Genomic DNA, 21,475 nt, shown 5'->3' with positions numbered 1-21,475 from the left:
TAGCCCAGCTTCATGGAGACGGTTGCGAATGGTCCTCGCCGATACCCCAGGAGCAACAGTGTCCCTAATTTGCTGGGAAGTGGCGGTGCGGTCCCCTACGGCACTGCGTAGGATCCTACGGTCTTGGCGTGCATCCGTGCGTCGCTGCGGTCCGGTCCCAGGTCGACGGGCACGTGCACCTTCCGCCGACCACTGGCGACAACATCGATATACTGTGGAGACCTCACGCCCCACGTGTTGAACAATTCGGCGGTACGTCCACCCGGCCTCCCGCATGCCCACTGTACGCCCTCGCTCAAAGTCCGTCAGCTGCACATACGGTTCACGTCCACGCTGTCGCGGCATGCTACCAGTGTTAAAGACTGCGATGGAGCTCCGTATGCCACGGCAAACTGGCTGACACTGACGGCGGCGGTGCACAAATGCTGCGCAGCTAGCGCCATTCGACGGCCAACACCGCGGTTCCTGGTGAGTCCGCTGTGCCGTGCGTGTGATCATTGCTTGTACAGCCCTCTCGCAGTGTCCGGAGCAAGTATGGAGGGTCTGACACACCGGTGTCAATGTGTTCTTTTTTCCATTTCCAGGAGTGTACTTAAACCTAACTAACCTAAGGCCATCACACACATCCATGCCCGAGGCAGGATTCGAACCTGCGACCGTAGCGGTCGCGCGGTTCCAATCCGAAGAGCCTAGAACCGCTTGGCCACACCGGCCGGCGGGGAATTTGGAACACTGGCGTTGGCAACGTTGAGTAACACACGCAGACGAGGTGTCGTAGACAGCCCGATATGTAGACAATCGTTTACCCCTGGCTCAATATGCGACTGGAATAGGATGGAAATTCGTACGAGGAACCTACCGCCTCGCGCTGGAAGTGTGTATGTATGTAGATGTACGACAGGAGATTTGACTACATCCGCGGTGGCGGTTTGCAGCTGCAGCACTCGTGCGGCCGCCAAAACACACCGTTTTCAGTGCTCCGGGTCACGCCAGTGTTTTATGGCGGCGCTTCCAGAGCAAGTTGGTGCTTTTACACGGGGCGGCGCAGCGGCGCTTAAACCGCGAACTGCCACAATAACTCGACGACTGGGAGGCGGGCCATTGTCCTCCATCATTTCTCGTCGTCTGTCGCGTGAAGGAGTGCAGGAAACGACCCTTGGCCACGAGCGGGCGACACGCCACACGGAGAGGCTATACAGTACGACGCCATTTCCACATCGACATCTGTATGTATGAGCATGTGCCGTGATCGGCGCGCGTACTTCTTACTAATACCAGCAGCCACTTGCCGTCCTGTTCCACTGGGCTGTGACAACTCTCTTCTGGTTCCATTGCTGTTATTTTGTCGCCTTCAGTGTGAGGACCAGTTTTGGTGTAGCAGCCCACGTCACACTATTCCGCCGTGTACGAGTCTCTTAATTTATGCCTAACTACTGTAGACTGGAATACAGCTGTTGACAAAATACCGATATGTCATACTTCGTCAAAAAAATACCGGGTGATGAAAATGTCAGTATAAATTTGAAAAGTGAATAAATCACGGAATAATGTAGATAGAGAGGTAAAAATTGACACACATGCTTGGAATGACATGGCGTTTTATTAGAACAAAAAAAAACACCCCATATTACCAGACGCGTGAAAGATCTCTTGCGCGCGTTCACCTTGCTGCACGGACTAGCAAATTCCGATGCCCTCCTCAACAGAAACTTCACATCTTCAGCTTATTTCCCCTCCTTGGATCGTCACTATTGCTGAGGTTCTCCAGCAATGGAATAGCACCCCAGCGTTGGACATTATAAGATCTATAAATCAGCTGCACCTGGGGTACAGGGTTGGTGGTGATAAGTTCCTCCTAAGGTCATCGGTCCCTAGACTTAGACACTACTTCATCTAACTTAAACTAACTTACGCTAACGACAACACACGCAATCCATGCCCGATGGAGGACTCGAACCTCCGACGAGGGAGCCGCGCGAACCGTGGCAACGCGTTTGAGACCAAGCGGCTACCTCGCGCGGCGTATAGGATTTCCCCATTATGCTGTGGTGGTGTAATCGCTAGCATTTCTACCAAGCAAGGAGACCTGGACTGAAGCCCTGGCTGCAGCACACATTTTAATTTACCGGGTGATCAAAAAGTCAGTATAAATTTGAAAACTGAATAAATCACAGAATAATGTAGATAGAGAGGTACAAATTGACACACATGCTTGCAATGACATGGGGTCTTATTAAAACCAAAAAAATACAAACGTTCCAAAAATGTCCGACAGATGGCGCTTCATCTGATCAGAACAGCAATAATAAGCATAACAAAGTAAGACAGAGCAAAGATGAAATTCTTTACAGAAAATGCTTCATATGTCCACCATCATTCCTCAACAATAGCTGTAGTCGAGGAATAATGTTGTGAACAGCACTGTAAAGTATGTCCGGAGTATGGTGAGGCATTGGATGTTGCCTTTCAGCATCCCTAGAGATGTCGGTCGATCACGATACACTTGCGACTTCAGGTAACCCCAAAGCCAATAACCGCACTGACTGAGGTCTGGGGACCTGGGAGGCCAAGCATGACGAAAGTGGCGGCTGAGCACACGATCATCACCAAACGACGCGCGCAAGAGATCTTTCGCGCGTCTAGCAATATGGGGTGGAGCGCCGTCCTGCATAAAGATCGTACGTTCCAGCAGGTGTTTATCAGCCAGGCTGGGGATGATGCGATTCTGTAACATATCAGCGTATCTCGCACCTGTCACGGTAGCAGTTACTGACGTTTTGCTGTCCAGCGCCATCTATCGGACATTTTGTAAACTTTTTTTTTTTTTTTGTTCTAATAAAACCCCATGTCATTCCAAGCAATTGTGTCAGTTTTCACCTCTCTATCTACATCATTCAGTGGTTTATTAAGTTTTCAAATTTATACTGACTTTTTGATTACCCAGTATGTCAATGTGTTTCAACGCAACGTTTCTATCGATATATCGCAATTTGAAGTCACGATATTTTTATATTACTTTTTTCACAATTTTCGGTATAAAGAGGAAGCTGACCTTTTGAAATTGTAGTTGTTTGCAGATGACACTGTCGTTTATCGACTAATAAAGTCACCAGAAGGCCAAAACAAACTGCAAAACGATTTAGAAAAGATATCTGAATGGCGCGAAAAGTGGCAGTTTACCCCAAATAACGAAAAGTGTGAGGTCATCCACATGAGTGCTAAAAGGAACTCGTTAAACTTCGGTTACACGATAAATCAGTCTAATGTAAAAGCCGTAAATTCAACTACATACCTAGGTATTACAATAACGGACAACTTAAATTGGAAGGAACACATAGAAAATGTTGTGGGGAAGGGTAACTAAAGACTGCGTTTTATTGGCAGGACACTTAGAAAATGTTACAGACCTATTAAGGAGACTGCCTACTATACGCTTGTCCGTCTTCTTTTAGAATACTGCTGCGCGGTGTGGGATCCTTACCAGGTAGGACTGACAGAGTACATCGAAAAAGTTCGAAGAAAGGCTTCACGTTTTGTATTTTTGCGAAATATGGGGGCAGTGTCACTGAAATGATACAGGATTTGGGCTCGAAAACATTAAAAGAAAGGCGCTTTTTGTTGCGACGGAATCTTCTCACGAAATTCCAATCACCAACTTTGTCCTTCGATTGCGAAAATATTTTGGTTGACTTCGACCTACATAGGGACGAACGATCACCACGATAAAATAAGGGAAATCGGAGTTCTTACGGAAAGATATAGGTGTTCATTCATTCCGCGTGCTATACGAGATTGGAATAATAGAGAATTGTGAAGGTGATTCGATGAAACCTCTGCCAGGCACTTAAATGTGATTTGCAGGGTATCCATGTATATGTAGATCGTAATTTTACTTCGTGCAGGATTCTCACTAATTTTTGAGTTTTCATCACGGCCACCATAGACCAGACGTTTTCAATTGGTGAGAGATCTGGAGAATGTGCTGGCCAGGGCAGCAGTCGAACATTTTCTGTATCCAGAAAGGCTCGTAGAGGACCTGCAACATGCGGTCGTGCATTATCCTGCTGAAATGTAGGTTTTCACAGGGATCGAATGAAGGGTAGAGCCACGAGTCGTAACACATCTGAAATGTAACGTCCACTGTTCAAAGTCGCGTTAGTGCGAACAAGAGGTGACCGAGACGTGTAACCAATGGCACCCCATACCATCACGCCAGTTGATACCCCAGTATGGCGATGACGAATACTCGCTTCCAATGTGCGTTCACCGCGACGTCGCCAAACGCGGATGCGACCATCATGATGCTGTAGCAGAACCTGGATTCATCCGAAAAAATTACGTTTTGCTATTCGTGCACCCAGGTTCGTCGTCGAGTACACCATCGCAGGCGCTCCTGTCTGTGATGCAGCGTCACGGGTAACCGGAGCCGTGGTCTCCGAGCTGATAGTCCATGCTGCTAGAAACGTCGTCGAAATGTTCGTGCAGATGGTTGTTGTCTTGCAAACGTCCCCATCTGTTGACTCAGGGATCTAGACATGGCTGCACGATCCGTTACAGCCGTGCGGATAAGATGCCTGTCATCTCGACTGCTCGTGATACGAGGCCGTTGGGATCCAGCACGGCGTTCCGTATTACCCTCCCGAACCCACCGATTCCATATTCTGCTAACAGTCATTGGATCTCGACTAACGCGAGCAGCAATGTCGCGATACGATGAACCGCAATCGCGATAGGCTACAATCCGACCTTTATGACAGTCGGAAACGTGATGGTACGCATTTCTCCTCCTTATACGACGCATCACAGCAAAGTTTCACCAGGCAACATCGGTCAACTGCTGTTTGTGTATGAGAAATCGGTTGGAAATGTTCCTCATGTCAGCACGTTGTAGGTGTCACCACCGGCGCCAACCTTGTGTGAATGCTCTGAAAAGCTATTCATTTGCATATCACAGCATCTTCTTCGTGTCGGTTAAATTTCGCGTCTGTATAACGTCATCTTCGTGGTGTAGCAATTTTAATGGCCAGTAGTGTACCATTGTTATCGAACTGGTTATTGCCAAGCGTGAACGTGCATCCTTTTCCTTTCACATCTTGCTCGAAGGGGGATAGGCAGGCTGCTAGTTTGTCGATGTACAGAATAGCTAATAACAAATTAATATTTAAATATACAGTTCCCAAAACTGGCAATATATTTACAATGTGCAGCCGATATTTTTATATAGTTATATGGCTATGGTGTCTGTTCTTTCGGACATGTCCGAAAGAACAGACACCATTGATGAGTAATGAGTGTGTTGGGTAGGAACATTACGAATGTAGTGAGTGGACATATAAGTTGAGAATGTGAGTCTCGTGGGAGGCGTGCGCGAAGTATTCCCCGTAGTCGCGCTTTCCTTTGTGCCCGCGGTGGCCCAGTTGGATAGAGGGTCTGCCATGTAAGCAACTTCAATGGCCAGTCGTGTACATTTTTTTTGTACACCCTGTATAGCTGTAACTTAAGTGTAATTGCCTTATGCACTTTTAGTAGTGACATACTTGTCAGTTGATAAGACATGATCTGAAATATGTCCTACAATGTAGTACACAATTTGTTGTATATGCTACAGCTGTCGAATTTTAGGCAGTGATAATTGTGGATAATGTTTGACATCATTACCATATACAATAAACATGGAACTGACAGGTCAAGGAATCTACATTAAATGTCTTTTGTTATTTCTAAGATGATACTTATACATGTATGTGACATGCTTTCATATGACAAACTGCATACTGCATTCTAGGACATACATTAGATCCTATCATTTTAAGTGACAAGTATATCATTTTTATAGAAGTGCATAATTTAAGTAGATATATCTTACTGAAATATATGTACAGTTATCATTTTATAGACATCGATGCACATGCAGTTGTCTGTTCCTCAGTATCAGGTACCACTGATGATGGGTTGTAAAGTAGAAAAACGTTTTTGGGAAATGAAATATTTCTAGTGCAGCTCATGGGGTATGTAAGATGTCCTTTAGCAAATACCTGAAAACTGTGCAGCACCAAGCATTCAGCCGGCCAGAGTGGCCGAGCGGTTCTAGGCGCTACAGTCTGGAACCGCTCGACCGCTACGGTCGCAGGTTCGAATCCTGCCTCGGGCATGGTTGTGTGTGATGTCCTTAGGTTAGTTAGGTTTAAGTAGTTCTAAGTTCTAGGGGACTGATGACCTGAGAATTTAAGTCAGATAGTGCTCAGAGCCATTTTTTGAACCAAGCATTCAAACATCGAACCTCGATGGACCTTGCTTCTTGTATTCAATCTCCTGATGTACGCTTTAACATTACACCTGATCTAAAAGCTAGCTCCACTCCAATGGCTACCAGTGTTCCCATTTCAATTGGCTTCATGACAATTTGGCAGGTTCGAGCAACACCCACCAGAGAGCAGCCGCAGCAGCAACGACAGCAGCCGCCCACTGCCCCAGCCCCGGGGCCACCACATCACTACCAGCAGCAGCAGCAACAACAACAACAACAGCCGCAGCAGCCAGTTTCAGTCGCAGCGCCCGCCAGCAGCAGTGCGCCTGGTGGCGGGCCGGCGTACTACGGCGTCCAGCAGGTGCGGCGCATCGTCGTCTCTCAGCAGCAGCAGCAGGGCCAGGGCTACCAGTCGGCGAGGCCGCAGCAGTACCAGGGACAACAACAGTACCAGAGTCAGGCAGCGGCGGGGCAGGCGCCCCGATACGTAGCCCCACCCCAGCAACAACCGGCAAGCCCCAGGCTGCAGCAGCAGCCGCTGCTCAGGAGAATCGACAGCAGGCCACTGCTACTGCCCCAGCAGCAACAACAACCACAGTACCAGCAACAACAACCACAACAGCAGTACCACTACCCTCAACAACAGCAAGTTTCACATCAGCAACAACAACAACCAACACAACAGTATCAGCAGCAACAACCACAACAAAAATACCAGCAATTGGTGCAACCACCACAACAGAACAAACAGCCACTTCAGCAGGGTCAGTTACAACCACAACAGTACCATCAGCCTCAGTTGCACCAGTCACAAACACCACAAGTTCAGCAGCAGCAACAACAACAGAATTTTGCCCACCCTCCATCAAACTATCAGACACGACCATTAGGTTTACAACCACAGCAGCAGCAACTGCAACAACAGATTCGGTACATTCCATCGCCACAACAACAACAACAGCAGCAGCAGCCACAACAGAGGCTATCAGTCACTACTCCCACTCAACCACGTCCTCTCCAGAGACTTCAACAGGTCGTTTATCGACAAGTGATTCAGCAACAGCCTGGAAAACTACAGTTTGCCCAGCAGCAGCAGGTGTACCATCAACAGCCACAAGCAACCCAGCAACAACAGCAGATCACCAGTCCCCAACAACCGGCCCTACAGCCTGCGAGGGATGTTCCTGCGCCGCAGAATGCTGCGCCACCCCTGGTGAATGGTGTAATGGGCGGAGAGCACTCCAGACTCCAGCACAACCAGAGTGGTCTCGGCAAACACAGGAGCTTCAGCGTCAGTGGCACCGCACCACCTCCCTCTGCAGCTGGCTCCCAGCCTGAGGAGGACAGGAGGAGATCCATAGCAGTCGTCAGTGGTAGCCAGGCTCAGCAGCAGAACCCGGGGTCTGCGAGCCAGGGACCGGGGCTCAAGCGGCAGTCGTCAGTCTTTGGTTTCATCAAACGAGCGAGGGAGCACTCTCAGAGCCGAGCAATGGACCAGCAGCAGCAGCAGCAGCAACAACAGCCGCAGGCGCAACATCACCTGCCTCCAGAACGGGAAGCGACACCCGGTGGTACTGGGGCTGGAATGGCACCGTCGCCACCTCCAGTGCCCCCGAGGGTAGCCAGTCAGCTGGAGGGCGACGGTCAACAACAGTCCAGCTCACCAGCCAAGACTGTCGAAAATGGGCAAGCTACATTAGTGAAAGATGATCAGAAAAAGCCAGACCAGCAGCCAGTAGTATCTCAAGCCAATAATGGAGCCACAACACAGCAGCAGCAAGCGCAAGCAGCAGTTCTGCAGGCGTCTGGTGGCTCTAGTGAGAAGGAAAGTTCTGTATCATCAGGAGTAAAAGCTGAAGCGGAGCAGTCTAGCAAGGATATTGCTGCCAAACCGGCTGTCGCTCAGAAACTTCCTGCAGATGAGTCTTACAAATCTAAAGATGTACTGGTCAATGGTGAAATTGCTGAGTCTCTTTTTCAGCGTCCTGCATCCAGTCTTGATCACGATGACGACAAAGATGTAGTGGTCATGCAGGCTCCACACAACCACGTTAATGGTCAATACGATGGGGCTGGAGAGGCATCTGAAGACGATGATGATAAGGATGTTATCGTTGCTGGAAACAAAAAGGTAGAGGATCGTCCAGCTAGTGCTATGGGAAAGGAGTCTCCAGCAGGTCAAAGCAAGAAGGGGACTCCAGGTGACCTGGGTGGAAAAGAATCTCCAATATCTCAAGTTCCGAAGGAGTCTGCAGTGGCAACAGTAGGCAAGGAATCAGTGGTATCTTCAGAGGAGAAAGAATCACATCTTCCCCCAGTAAGTACGCAGACGCCTCGTCCAGATTCTGGCAAAGACTCACCAGTGCTTGCAGTTGTCAAGGACTCGCCAACACCTCCAGTACGCAAAGATTCGCCTGAAAGTAAAGTAGGAAAGGAATCACCTGTACCTCCAGTGGGGAAGGCCTCTCCTGTTCCACCAATGAGCAAGGAATTGACTGCATCTACAGTGGGAAAAGAGTCGCCTGTGCCTCCAGTAGGCAAAGAATCCCCTGAACCCCCACTGGGTAAGGAATCACCTGTACCTCCAGTGGGCAAGCAATCACCCTTACCTCCAGCAGGCAAGGAATCACCCTTACCTCCAGCAGGCAAGGAATCACCCTTACCTCCAGCAGGCAAGGAATCACCCTTACCTCCAGCAGGAAAGGAATCACCATTACCTCCAGCAGGAAAGGAATCACCATTACCTCCAGCAGGTAAGGAATCACCCTTACCTCCAGCAGGCAAGGAATCACCTTTACCTCTAGCAGGCAAGGATTCACCCATACCTCCAGTGGGCAAGGATTCACCCTTATCTGCATTGGACAAGGAATCGTCCTTACCTCTTGTGGGTAAAGAATCGCCCTTACCTCCATCAGGCAAAGAATCGCCTTTACCTCTACTAGGCAAGGAATCGCCTGTTCCCCTGTCAGGCAAGAAATCTCCCTTACTTCCAGCAACCAAGGATTCGCCCTTACCTCCGTCAGGCAAGGATTCGCCCTTACCTTCATCAGGCAATGGTTCACCCTTACCTCCAGCAGGAAAGGATTCACCATTACCTCCAGCAGGAAAGGATTCACCCTTACCCCCAGCAGGAAAGGATTCACCCTTACCTCAACCAGGCAAGGATTCGCCGTTACCTCCACCAGGTAAGGAATCCCCCATACCTCCACCAGACAAGGACTCGCCCTTACCTTCGGTAGGAAAGGTTTCACCTTCACCTTCAGCAGGCAAGCAGACACCACAGCCCACAGCAGACAAGGAATCACCAGTGCCTCCATCACACAGTGATTCACCTGATCCTACAGGAGCTACACGAGTCTCAGCAAGTGAAAACTTATCGAGAGGGAATGGCACTGGGCCGGGGGACATCGAGACCTCGGCGGCGCTTGGTGGCAAAATGTCCCCCACTCCTCCAAGTGGGAGCAGGGAGGAGCAAAGAGCTTCACCAGGGCCGCTCTCGATGAGGTCAGGAAGCAGTTCTGGGAAGGTATCTCCAGTCAGCAAAGACACAGAGAAACCAGGAGTTCCAGTACCCACTGCAACAGATCAGAAGATGGAGCCCCATTCTCCGGAAACGAAGAAAGAGGAAGCTCCTCAGACGGCGGCGGCAACGGGGAAAATGGACGAGATCCCGGAGAGACAGACTTCGAATGGAGCTCCTCCTCCAACGCGAGGCACGGGCAGTTTGCAGCGAGAGCCTCCAGAACGAGACGCCGCTCGTTCACCCGAAGAAGCCAAGAGACGACCAGAAGAAGCGGACATTCCTGCATCACCGACTCCACGACCACTGTCAGCCAAATCAGCTGCTCTTCCAGCTACCACAGCAGTTTCAACACCTGCTGGTACGGCACCGACGCGGGAGGACTACACGGCAGCAGAAGCGACGGAGGAAGAGCGGCAGGAGGAGGTGCTGCAGGACGGCCGCATCGATGCGAAGCTGAAGGACAGGAAGTCCCCGACGACTCCACCTCCTTCGCCAGCGACCACAGTAGACGTCAAGGCCACTCGGGAAGAGGAAGGGGGGGAGAAGAAGGTGCACGAGGACGGCCCGAAGGAGCAACTTTTTTCAAGTCCCACAGCAGGAGTTGCAGCCAGCGGATCTCCAGAACCAGTCGCCGCCAGACCACCATCTCGACCAGCACCAACTCCGGCGACGGACAGCCCGGAGACGACTCCAGCGTCCCGGGTTTCTCCGGCAACTTGCCCAGCAAAGAGTGAATCTCCCACTGACGTTGCTGCGACTGAGCCTCCGTTACTGACAGACGAGACACCTCGGAAAGATGACACGACAAAGGCAAAATCGAAGAGTCCGTCTCCGGACCTGCGGGAGCAGTCTCCTCCTCCGGCCTCTTCTTCTCCAGATGTCGGCAAGCCAGCTGCCTCCCCAGACATCAGGAAACTCGCCTCGCCAGTGGCGGCGTCCAGCATAGAGGACCTCCCGGAGCGCGAACGCGAGCTCCTCCAGTCGATTGAGTCGGTGAACGGGGCCGTGGACTCGCGGCCGCAGTCGGCCGCCCTTTTGAAGGAGCCCACACCGTCGCCGACAGTCCTGGACGGCAAGTCGAAGTCTCCGTCGCCGACGTCGCCCAAGTCTCCGACGCCCACGGCTGCCAAATCCCCTCTGCCACCCCCGGGCAAGTCTCCGACGATGAAGACACCGAGCCCGAAATCTGCATCTCCGAAGCCTTCTTCGCCCGAAGCCAAAGAGGTTGGAGAGAAGGAGCTGCAAGCAGAGACTGAAAAACTCGATAAGGCCGGAACGTCTTCTCCAAAGGAGATGAAACAGCCGAGCCCTGTAGACACTAAGAAGCCCCCCACACCACTGGCAGAGGGCAGGTCTGCCACACCCGAGAAGGGTAAGGCGTCGCCAGTGACAGCCAAATCACCACCACCGGTGGACAAAAAGGTGCCATCACCACCTCCTACAGATGGGACAAAGAAGTCTCCATCACCTCCCATCACAACTCAGATGGTCTCGCCAGTTCCAGCAACTGCTTCACCAACATCCGGAGGTAACGTAATCATCTTTTTATATTTCTGTTCACAACATGCTCTCAACCAGAACTATCATTTACTGATACTGCTCCCACCTAAGATCTTTCTATCTATATGTTATGATAGTTCCACTGTTATATTAAACTTTTCATGGTTAACATTTATTTTGTGTGTGTTTAAAAAAAAGTCAAAAACTGTCTCTTTTCTTTGTGCTTCTTGTGTGTACATTTTATCAACTTAATTTCTATGAAGATATCTATACAGGGTGTTCCAAAAAGGTACGGCCAAACTTTCAGGAAACATTCCTGGCGGAGTTTGGCCGTACCTTTTTGTAACACCCTGTATATAGGGAGTGTCTTTTATGCTTCATTTAATGTGATATGACAATTTTATAACGAGTGTTATAACCTACATGAGAGTTCGAATATTTTGTATAATCAGCGATATGAATTGTAGCCTCCCTCCACCCCCCCCCCCATTATTATGGTTTCCCCTTAGATCTGATGATGGCAGCATGAGATTGTTTAAACTGGTCATGCTGAAACTGTGAAAAGTGTTTACTGTGCGAGTGTGTAAAAAACTGTGTTCGCCATAACGGATCTCCGCACAGCACTACAAAAAAAAAAAAAAAGATGACCGATTTAGGAAATGGGTGAAGAGGGGTATGTGTCCCATGAAATTAAATGGATCCGTGTTTTCACTGAACCTAGGATTGTCAGAGTTGAATTTTTAATTTTAGAAAGATTTTCTCAGATTAAGAAATTAGGAGAAAATTGTAACAAATCAGTTCCACAACACATCGTTCTCCGGACAATCAAAAACATGAAATATTGCGCACAAATTTTCAACATAACGGTTGAAGATGTCTTTGACATACCACACACAATTGTTTTCTATATTCTACGAGGTTTTCTGGAGAGTGTACATAGAAACTACATAGACATTATGCACAAATCATCAGAGCTACTGAGGTGTGCAGTAACGTTTGAAAACAATGCCTGTGGTGTACAAGAAAACACAATTAGTTATTTCACACGTTTTTGGAATGTAGAAGATGGTGATTTTATCTGATTTTCGTGAAACAGAGGCACTATGAACACACGACGACCCGTTTAATCTCTCACAGTCATCTATATATCCATCCCATGGGCCGTAGCATTTTTCTACAAGTTCCGAAAGCTTCTTGCTACACGCTAGCTCCAGACACGTATGAGATGTACACGTCCCAATGCCCAAAAGTGGGTACTACTTCAGTGGGACGTATGTGTCCCATGTACCACAAAAAGGTTAGCAATTTTGCTAGGTTCATTTCCCAGTTCCGCATTAGAGAATGTGGTACACAAACAGCTAAAATAAGATGACATACAGAACAGAGTTTACAAGGTTCGCAGTCGGGCAGTGCTCGAACGTTCCTCTCTTAAGTTACCAGGAAAATTGTAGCCTGAGGAAAGGCATCCATCCATAAAGCTAAGTTATGAAAGCAGACTCCGTACTAGACTGGATAAACGCCAGGGAAAAGAAAGATTTACCATTTATGTGTCTATCCTTCACTAACCGCGTACCAGTTCAGTATTTAGAATGTCTAGCTTACTATTTGATTTTTTTCCGTCTTGAAAAGTTTTCGTAGTCAGTGATTTTGCAGCGCCATGGCTTCACTTCAGCATGTGTTCATTATTCTCAGACACGAACCTCCACATAGGAAGATATGAATAACGAGTTTCAAAGGGATGAATGAACGTTATAAAGTATTAATAATTCTACTCCAGATGTCATGAGCAGTCTTCCATCTGAAAACCTCAACAACAATATCAACAAAAAAAATTCATTTTATTCATTTTAAATGTAGCCTAGCACCTAAATGTGTCATTGGTCTTATTTACTTCCTGAAACCAATTGTACAAGTAGCATACCCATTCTTATGATTAACTCTTGAAGTACCTACTACATGTTGTTGATACCATTACTAGTACAGGCCAACAGACTACTGCTCCCACAGCGTGCAGTCTCTACACTCGTTTCTTCTTCTAATTAGTTATGAAAAGTTTTACTAATTTATCCTTTAAAACTATCCTTACAATTACAATAAGACCAATAAAAACCTGATAATATTAATAAATTAACAACTACAACATCCAAAGTGAATTTTATGGGAAAATCTTCAAAGCTATTCGAGATAAAAACTGGGGTTAGACAATGTAATGGGTTATCGCCTTTGTTGTTCAATGTAGTCCTAGATAGAATCATAGAAGAATGGGAAAAGAAACTTGAAGAAGAAAATTGCTGGAAAACAATTTCATTAGGAACCCAAAAAAAACCTACGAATTCCCTACTTAGCCTTTGCAGACGATCTCACAATAACGGCAGATTCTTGTGAGATTGCTATAAAACAGATAGAAAGTCGGCCAGCACTTATCATTTGAAAAGACAGTGTTTACAACAACAAATTTAGAAATTTTCAAATTACAATCCAAATATGGTGAAATGAACAGAGTATCACACTTTAAATATGTAGAAACAATTGTCTCTGAAAAATATGCACAACAAGAAAGAATACGATTAGTGCAAAACGTATGTAATAAAAAAATGCTTATCTTTAAATGCCAAATTTAGACATTACAAAACAGTAATTAAACCATCAATGTTATATGCCAGCGAAACCTTGGCACTAAATAGGAAAACTGTTATAGAAAATGTAAAGAAAGAAGAAAGAAAAATAATTAGGAATATTTTGGGACCAAGATGGGCCGAGAATGGATATAGACTCCAGAAAACGTCCAAAATTTAAGAATATTCTTACATAGAGACAGACATGAGCAAAAGACGCATCAAATTCTATGGCCATATAATGAGGCTTCCAGAACACAAATTAACAAAAGGAATAGTAAAATACGTAGATTCCCTTCCTAATGGAGGAAAGTGGATCCTAATGTTAAAAAGACTTGGAATTAGCCGAAATCACCAAAGAAGAAATAGGCCTAAGGAACAATTTTAGAATACAAGTAGAAAAATGGGAGGTTAAACCAGAGACAGAAGCCCGAAGAACCGGAACAAAATTGAGCAAAGAAAGAAGAGCCAAATTCTTGCAAACAATGAAAAACTGGGGGGCAAATAAAAAGAACCAGAACAACAAGAAGAACGGAAAATGATACTTTACTTAGCGTCTTCCACTATGGGAGCTTTGCGACTAATAATAATAATAATGATAATGTTATACCAAAGCCAAGGTAGCCCCTGATGGCCGGCAACCCATATTACACCACAGAGGACATGCCAAAAGCACCACGGTAAGCACCGGCTATTTACATACAAGATCATGGAAACAGGCTTCCGAGCACTACTTCCTGCAGGGTAGCTCGAGCTACGGCCTGCAGGAAGTATCACTACACCAAAACCTGACTGGCTGGAGACAGCTATTTAGGGGCTAGAACCAGGCCCAAAGAACAGTTCACACTGGATGCCGATCTCGTGTACTGCGACTGTAGAAGATTACGTCTTCGTCTCGGAATTGGACTCTTACTAGTGTGTTAGTGTGTTACCACGAACCTTTGTGGAAAATTAGAAGTGAACTTTTGTTTGTCTCAATTAGGAGACTTTCACTGGCGTCGTTATTGTTACCTTTCGTTTGTTGTTTAGTCATCAACCTTGTAAACTTACATCAATAAAAGTTGTGTTTGTGAAAAATTGCGAACTGTCAGTCACAACACATAATAATAATAAAAGAGAAATTGTAATAATAAAATGATGGAGAGAGAATAGGTAGAAGAATAGAGGAGTAAAGAAAGAAACGAAGTTACCATTATACAAAAATATGTGGAGGAGATGACAAGTCTTTTTTGTCATCAGTTGTCTGAGTGGTCTGATGTGGCACGACAAGAATTCCTGTCCTGTGCCAACCTCTTCACGTCGCAGTACCACTTAGACCCACGTGCTCAATTATTCGTTGCCTTTATTCCAGTGTCTACCTTCCCTTACAGTTTTTACACTTTCCAGCTCTTTCCAGCGGTATGGAAGGTATTCCCTCATGTCTTGACACACGTTCTGTCATCCTCTCCCTCTTTTTGTCAGTGTTTTCCTTTGCCTATTCTTCAGAGAACTTGCACGTTCTTATCTTAATAAGTACACCTAATTCTGATCATCCTTCAACAGCACCACATTTCAAGCACTTCGATTTTCTTCAGTTCTGGTAGTCACAGTGTTCCATGTTTCACTCCCATACCATTCTGTACTCCAGACGTACATTCTCAGAAATTTATTTCTCAAATTGGTGCCTGCGCTTGTTACTAGTAGTCTGGCCTGGAATACTACCGTCTTTGCAAGTGCTATTGTGTTTTTATATCATTTTTGGTGTGTCTGTCATGGGTTATTTTTCTTCAAAGGTAACAGAGTATCTTGATTTTGTCTACTTCATGGTCACCAGTTTTAATATCAGTGTGACAAATTCATTTCTGCTACTACTCACAATTTTGGTTCATTCTCATTACATATTCTTTGCTCAGCATGTCATGTAATTCTTCTTCACTGTGACTGAGTACGTGACAAAATGTCAGTAGTAAAGATACACTCCTGGAAATGGAAAAAAGAACACATTGACACCGGTGTGTCAGACCCACCATACTTGCTCCGGACACTGCGAGAGGGCTGTACAAGCAATGATCACACGCACGGCACAGCGGACACACCAGGAACCGCGGTGCTGGCCGTCGAATGGCGCTAGCTGCGCAGCATTTGTGCACCGCCGCCGTGTCAGCCAGTTTGCCGTGGCATACGGAGCTCCATCGCAGTCTTTAACACTGGTAGCATGCCGCGACAGCGTGGACGTGAACCGTATGTGCAGTTGACGGACTTTGAGCGAGGGCGTATAGTGGGCATGCGGGAGGCCGGGTGGACGTACCGCCGAATTGCTCAACACGTGGGGCGTGAGGTCTCCACAGTACATCGATGTTGTCGCCAGTGGTCGGCGGAAGGTGCACGTGCCCGTCGACCTGGGAGCGGACCGCAGCGACGCACGGATGCACGCCAAGACCGTAGGATCCTACGCAGTGCCGTAGGGGACCGCACCGCCACTTCCCAGCAAATTAGGGACACTGTTGCTCCTGGGGTATCGGCGAGGACCATTCGCAACCGTCTCCATGAAGCCGGGCTACGGTCCCGCACACCGTTAGGCCATCTTCCGCTCACGCCCCAACATCGTGCAGCCCGCCTCCAGTGGCGTCGCGACAGGCGTGAATGGAGGGACGAATGGAGACGTGTCGTCTTCAGCGATGAGAGTCGCTTCTGCCTTGGTGCCAATGATGGTCGTATGCGTGTTTGGCGCCGTGCAGGTGAGCGCCACAATCAGGACTGCATACGACCGAGGCACACAGGGCCAACACCCGGCATCATGGTGTGGGGAGCGATCTCCTACACTGGCCGTACACCACAGGTGATCGTCGAGGGGACACTGAATAGTGCACGGTACATCCAAACCGTCATCGAACCCATCGTTCTACCATTCCTAGACCGGCAAGGGAACTTGCTGTTCCAACAGGACAATGCACGTCCGCATGTATCCCGTGCCACCCAACGTGCTCTAGAAGGTGTAAGTCAACTACCCTGGCCAGCAAGATCTCCGGATCTGTCCCCCATTGAGCATGTTTGGGACTGGATGAAGCGTCGTCTCACGCGGTCTGCACGTCCAGCACGAACGCTGGTCCAACTGAGGCGCCAGGTGGAAATGGCATGGCAAGCCGTTCCACAGGACTACATCCAGCATCTCTACGATCGTCTCCATGGGAGAATAGCAGCCTGCATTGCTGCGGAAGGTGGATATACACTGTACTAGTGCCGACATTGTGCATGCTCTGTTGCCTGTGTCTATGTGCCTGTGGTTCTGTCAGTGTGATCATGTGATGTATCTGACCCCAGGAATGTGTCAATAAAGTTCCCCTTCCTGGGACAATGAATTCACGGTGTTCTTATTTCAATTTCCAGGAGTGTATTTTACCTCTAATATCCTTTTCGCACTACTTCAGGAGTCACATGGATCCCAAAGCAAGTCTATGGAATACTGTGTATTTGGCAATATACCATCTGTATAGCAGGCGAGACGCTGATGACCCGGTCTCCTTCTCAGACTTGACTTCGGTTCTTGAAATAACACTATGTTTTGGAAATGAATGGGTGCACTCAGCCCGGGTGAGGCAAACTGAGGGGCTACTTGATTGAGAAGTAGCAACTCCGGTCTTGTAAACTGACAAAGGCGAGGAGAGCGGTGCGCTGACCACGTGCCCCCTCCAGATCCGCATCCAATGACGCCTGCGGGCTGAGGATGGCACAGCGGCTGGTCAGTACCGTTGGGCCTTCATGGCCTGTTCGGGCGGAGTTTATTTTCGAACTGAAGACTAGCTGTCACTTTACTAGACCTGTTTCCAGTATTATCCCAGTATCAGGCCATTGGTATCCTCCATGAGACTTCCCACTCTTCTGTCCTGGACACTAGTTGGTCCATACCCTCACCTTTGGTTAACTGTCAGAAGATAGAATCTATTTCAACATTTATTTATTACATTCTAGTCAATTGCCTATAACTTAAACATAGGGTTATCTACAACTCAAGCTGTTAAGCAGCCAATTTTTTCCTGTACATTGACAACTAATACCACAAAATGCATAGTTACAGCTGGGACGATACTACTCTACTTCCCATCAACATAACTAATTGTACCATTAATCAAGACTACACCTACACTCATATCTATATTTACTGCTTCTGCTCCAAATACTTTTCCTTCCCATCTGTTACTGCTATAACTAAGTGAAAAAGATTATAAATGGTAATGGTACTTTCTTTTCCTGCCAAATTCCACATTCCATTGCTCCCCAGTCTGTAGGCACATGCCCATGATTCCTTTGGCACCGAGAAAGGCATTGTGGCGAAACTTACCTCTTCTATTGCCCATTGACTCCCTCGTTGCAAGGGATAACTGTTCTGTCCTGAGGAAGCATCGTTACTGATGAGGTGTGGATCCACATGCAAGCCATCACCATGGTTCTATCTCCTTGCGTTGCAGGACATGATACTGCACTTCCACTCTGGTATTATGGTCATGATTGGTGTTGACCATCTGCCAACTGTCGTCGCTGGTTTGCTTCTTGGTCTCCCATCAGATCCACTTGTAGGACAGTGGACAGGCATAGACTGATTAGGGGTCACAGCACCCAAGTCCTTCTTGAAGTAATATTAATGATATCATCCAGGATCTGCCACTTTGTCTCGCAACACAGTATCTCCTCGAAATCGAGTCTTCTGTGTCAATTCAGTTGCTGCTGAATACTTTCAGTAGGATTGGCGTACAACAGAGCTTCTCAGATAGTGTGTCCTGGTGTGCTTTATTCATAAGAAGCACATCTAGAGTGTTATTTTCACCCAGTTACATGCAGTATTTGTCATAAGGCCTGTTACTCATCAGGAAGTGCATTAGGCCTCTTGAAAGATTCGGGTGCCTCATTCCCAGTCTCTGTTTTATGTTTGGGAGAAAACCATAGGTGTATCTCACGGTTTGGGCATCATCTCATCACTTCTATAATGGGGGGAAGATGTGATTGAGGATTTGCTCCTCTGTTGTGGCCTGTATCCTGTATTCCTGTTATATTCTGCATTTCATGATGTTCTTCGTACAGCCAAACCACTGCCACTTCATTCCATATCTGGGGGTCGAGTGTTATCTACAGTACTTCAACTAACACAGCACCAAAATTCCTGTCAACTGAAGAATTACTCTGCATTGCACCATATTAACTATAAATGCTGTTGTTGTTACTCCAACAATGAGAACTGTATTCATTCACACACAGCTCATTGCCATTGCAGAGTCGCCGGTACCTGACAAACGAGCCGAGACACCAGGCCCCACTGCAGCCCCTGAGCGGGGCCCCACACCGGAGGATGTGGCCAAAGTGTCTCCGGGGGCCAAGACGCCCTCGCCGACTGGCAAGGCCAGTCCGGCACTGGCCGGCATAGTCAGCCCCGTGCCAGCAGACAAAGACAGCCCTGCACCAGCTGACAAAGCCAGCCCCACACCAGCCGATGCAGCCAGTCCCGCACCAGGTGATGCCATCAGCCCCGCACTGGCTGACAAAGCCAGCCCCACACCGGCTGACAAAGCCAGCCCCACACCCGCTGACAAAGCCAGCCCCACGACGGCCGACAGGGCCGAGTCACCTCCACCGGCAGAGCCGGACAAGGGGCCCGAGGAGGACACGGTCCGGCAGGTGCAGGTCGAGATCGAGGACGCGCAGGCGCTGGCCAACGGGAAGCTCTCTTCGCCGGAGGAGGAGGACGCGGGGTCCAAGAAGCCGGGGCTGGTGAATGGCGTGGTGAAGCCTACCAAGCTACAGGTGACCTCCACCACCTCTGCGGCGACAAAGCCCGCGGCCGGCGACACCAGGAGGCGGCCCCTGCGCCGACGTGCCAAGGATCCGGCGAGCGCCAGCGCGAGGAAAGGTGCGCGCACGCACCCCCCGCCACCCGCCTCCGCCAGTTGCTTGAGCCGACCCTCCCAGCACCTGCACCACCACCACCACCACCAGCGTCCCGCTGCCGCTACCCGCCACAGGCCGCCCAGCGCCGCTTCTCTCTCACGTTTGCTTTGTCTGTTGACAGGTCAGTGCAGTCCCCCAGCTCAACAGTCGGAATGCCCAAATAAAGCCACGCCGCCTGCTCTCTGTGTGCTCCTGCTGCCCGCCTGCGCTCTGCGTGTGTCGTCACTCTGGCGAATAGCGCGGGTCTAGGGCAGGGTCTTCCACGAGGCTTCACCTGTAACTGAGGCGAATACACAAATGACGATCCCACGGGGAAATGCCGAGTGTGGCAGTGGTCTAGTGGAATATACAGCTAAACTTATATTTATCCTATTCAAAATATCCACAGGTGTACTGCCGGTCTACGGTGTCCAGTCCCCATTGGACACTGTACACAGGCAGTACACCCGTGGATATTTTGACTATCAAATACACTGGGAGACACTCAAGAATCATATATTTATCCTTGCTGTATGGAACTGTCAGACACAGTTTTATAAATTTACAAAATATCATTCTTTACTAATGTTTATTAATCTTTAACATATTGCAGCGTGTCAGCAACTGTGAAATGTACAGCAAATAAACAATTTTTTCAGCCTTCAGTTGCAAGGTAATTTTACTCGTTTACCTAGGTTTCGATTCCAGTAATGGAATCTTCTTCAGAACAAAAAATTAAATTATTTTGTGAGCCAAACACTGGCCATGTCACTGATTAAAAATTAAAACATTATGCGTCTTTAATGTTTTAATTTTTAATCAGTGACATGACCAGTGTTTGGCTCACAAAATAATTTCATTTTTTGTTCTGAAGAAGATTCCATTACTGGAATCGAAACCTAGGTAAACGAGTAAAATTACCTTGCAACTGAAGGCTGAAAAAATTGTTTATTTGCTGAATGTTTATTAAGACAACACGTTTGAGAGTAGTATAGTCACATGTGCATTAATCTGAAGTAATTGAACCCAGTACATTGTCCTCGATGGTGAGTGTTCATCGGAGGTGAGGGTATCATCTGGAGTGCCCCAGGGAAGTGTGGTAGGTCCGCTGTTGTTTTCTATCTACATAAATGATCTTTTGGATAGGGTGGATAGCAGTGTGCGGCTGTTTGCTGATGCTGCTGTGGTGTACGGGAAGGTGTCGTCGTTGAGTGACTGTAGGAGGATACGAGATGACTTGGGCAGGATTTGTGATTGGTGTAAAGAATGGCAGCTAACTCTAAATATTGATAAATGTAAATTAATGCAGATGAATAGGGAAAAGAATCCCGTAATGTTTGAATACTCCATCAGTAGTGTAGCGCTTGACACAGTCACATCGATTAAATATTTGAGCGTAACATTGCAGAGCGATATGAAGTGGGACATACATGTAATGGCAGTTGTGGGGAAGGCGGATAGTCGTCTTCGGTTCATTGCTAGAATTTGGGAAGATGTGGCTCATTTGTAAAGGAGACCGCTTATAAAACACTAATACGACCTATTCTTGAGTACTGCTCGAGCGTTTGGGATCCCTATGAGGTCGGATTGAGGGAGGATGTAGAAGCAATTCAGAGGCGGGCCGCTAGATTTGTCACTGGTAGGTTTCATCATCACGCGAGTGTTACGGAAATGCTTGAGGAACTCGGGTGGGAG

The 21,475-nt window shown here is 47.8% G+C and overlaps 2 protein-coding genes across 3 annotated transcripts in view; both read left to right on the top strand.

The window, feature by feature from the left end:
- Nucleotides 1-6,362: 6,362 nt before the first annotated feature.
- LOC126109454 (adenylate cyclase, terminal-differentiation specific-like) lies at nucleotides 6,363-7,829 on the top strand (the record flags this gene model as incomplete). Its single annotated transcript, XM_049914483.1, has 2 exons — nucleotides 6,363-6,410; nucleotides 7,080-7,829. Coding segments are annotated over exons 1-2 (798 nt in total), but the record flags the coding sequence as incomplete, so codon positions are not given.
- LOC126109863 (nascent polypeptide-associated complex subunit alpha, muscle-specific form-like) overlaps nucleotides 7,816-21,475 on the top strand; it is a 258,491-nt gene continuing 244,831 nt past the window's right edge. Inside the window, exons 1-2 of one of the 2 annotated variants that reach the window (XM_049914930.1) lie at nucleotides 7,816-11,298; nucleotides 19,131-19,763. In XM_049914930.1, the coding sequence (XP_049770887.1) occupies nucleotides 7,833-11,298; nucleotides 19,131-19,763 (4,099 nt within the window). In that variant the 5' untranslated portion in view covers nucleotides 7,816-7,832. The remainder of the gene's footprint in view (nucleotides 11,299-19,130; nucleotides 19,764-21,475) is intronic. The other variant, XM_049914929.1, reaches the window with a different exon arrangement.

The sequence above is a fragment of the Schistocerca cancellata genome, chromosome 12, assembly GCF_023864275.1.
Source record: "Schistocerca cancellata isolate TAMUIC-IGC-003103 chromosome 12, iqSchCanc2.1, whole genome shotgun sequence".
Classification (NCBI taxonomy): Eukaryota; Metazoa; Arthropoda; class Insecta; order Orthoptera; family Acrididae; genus Schistocerca; species Schistocerca cancellata.
This window is presented reverse-complemented; position numbering and strand designations above follow the sequence as displayed.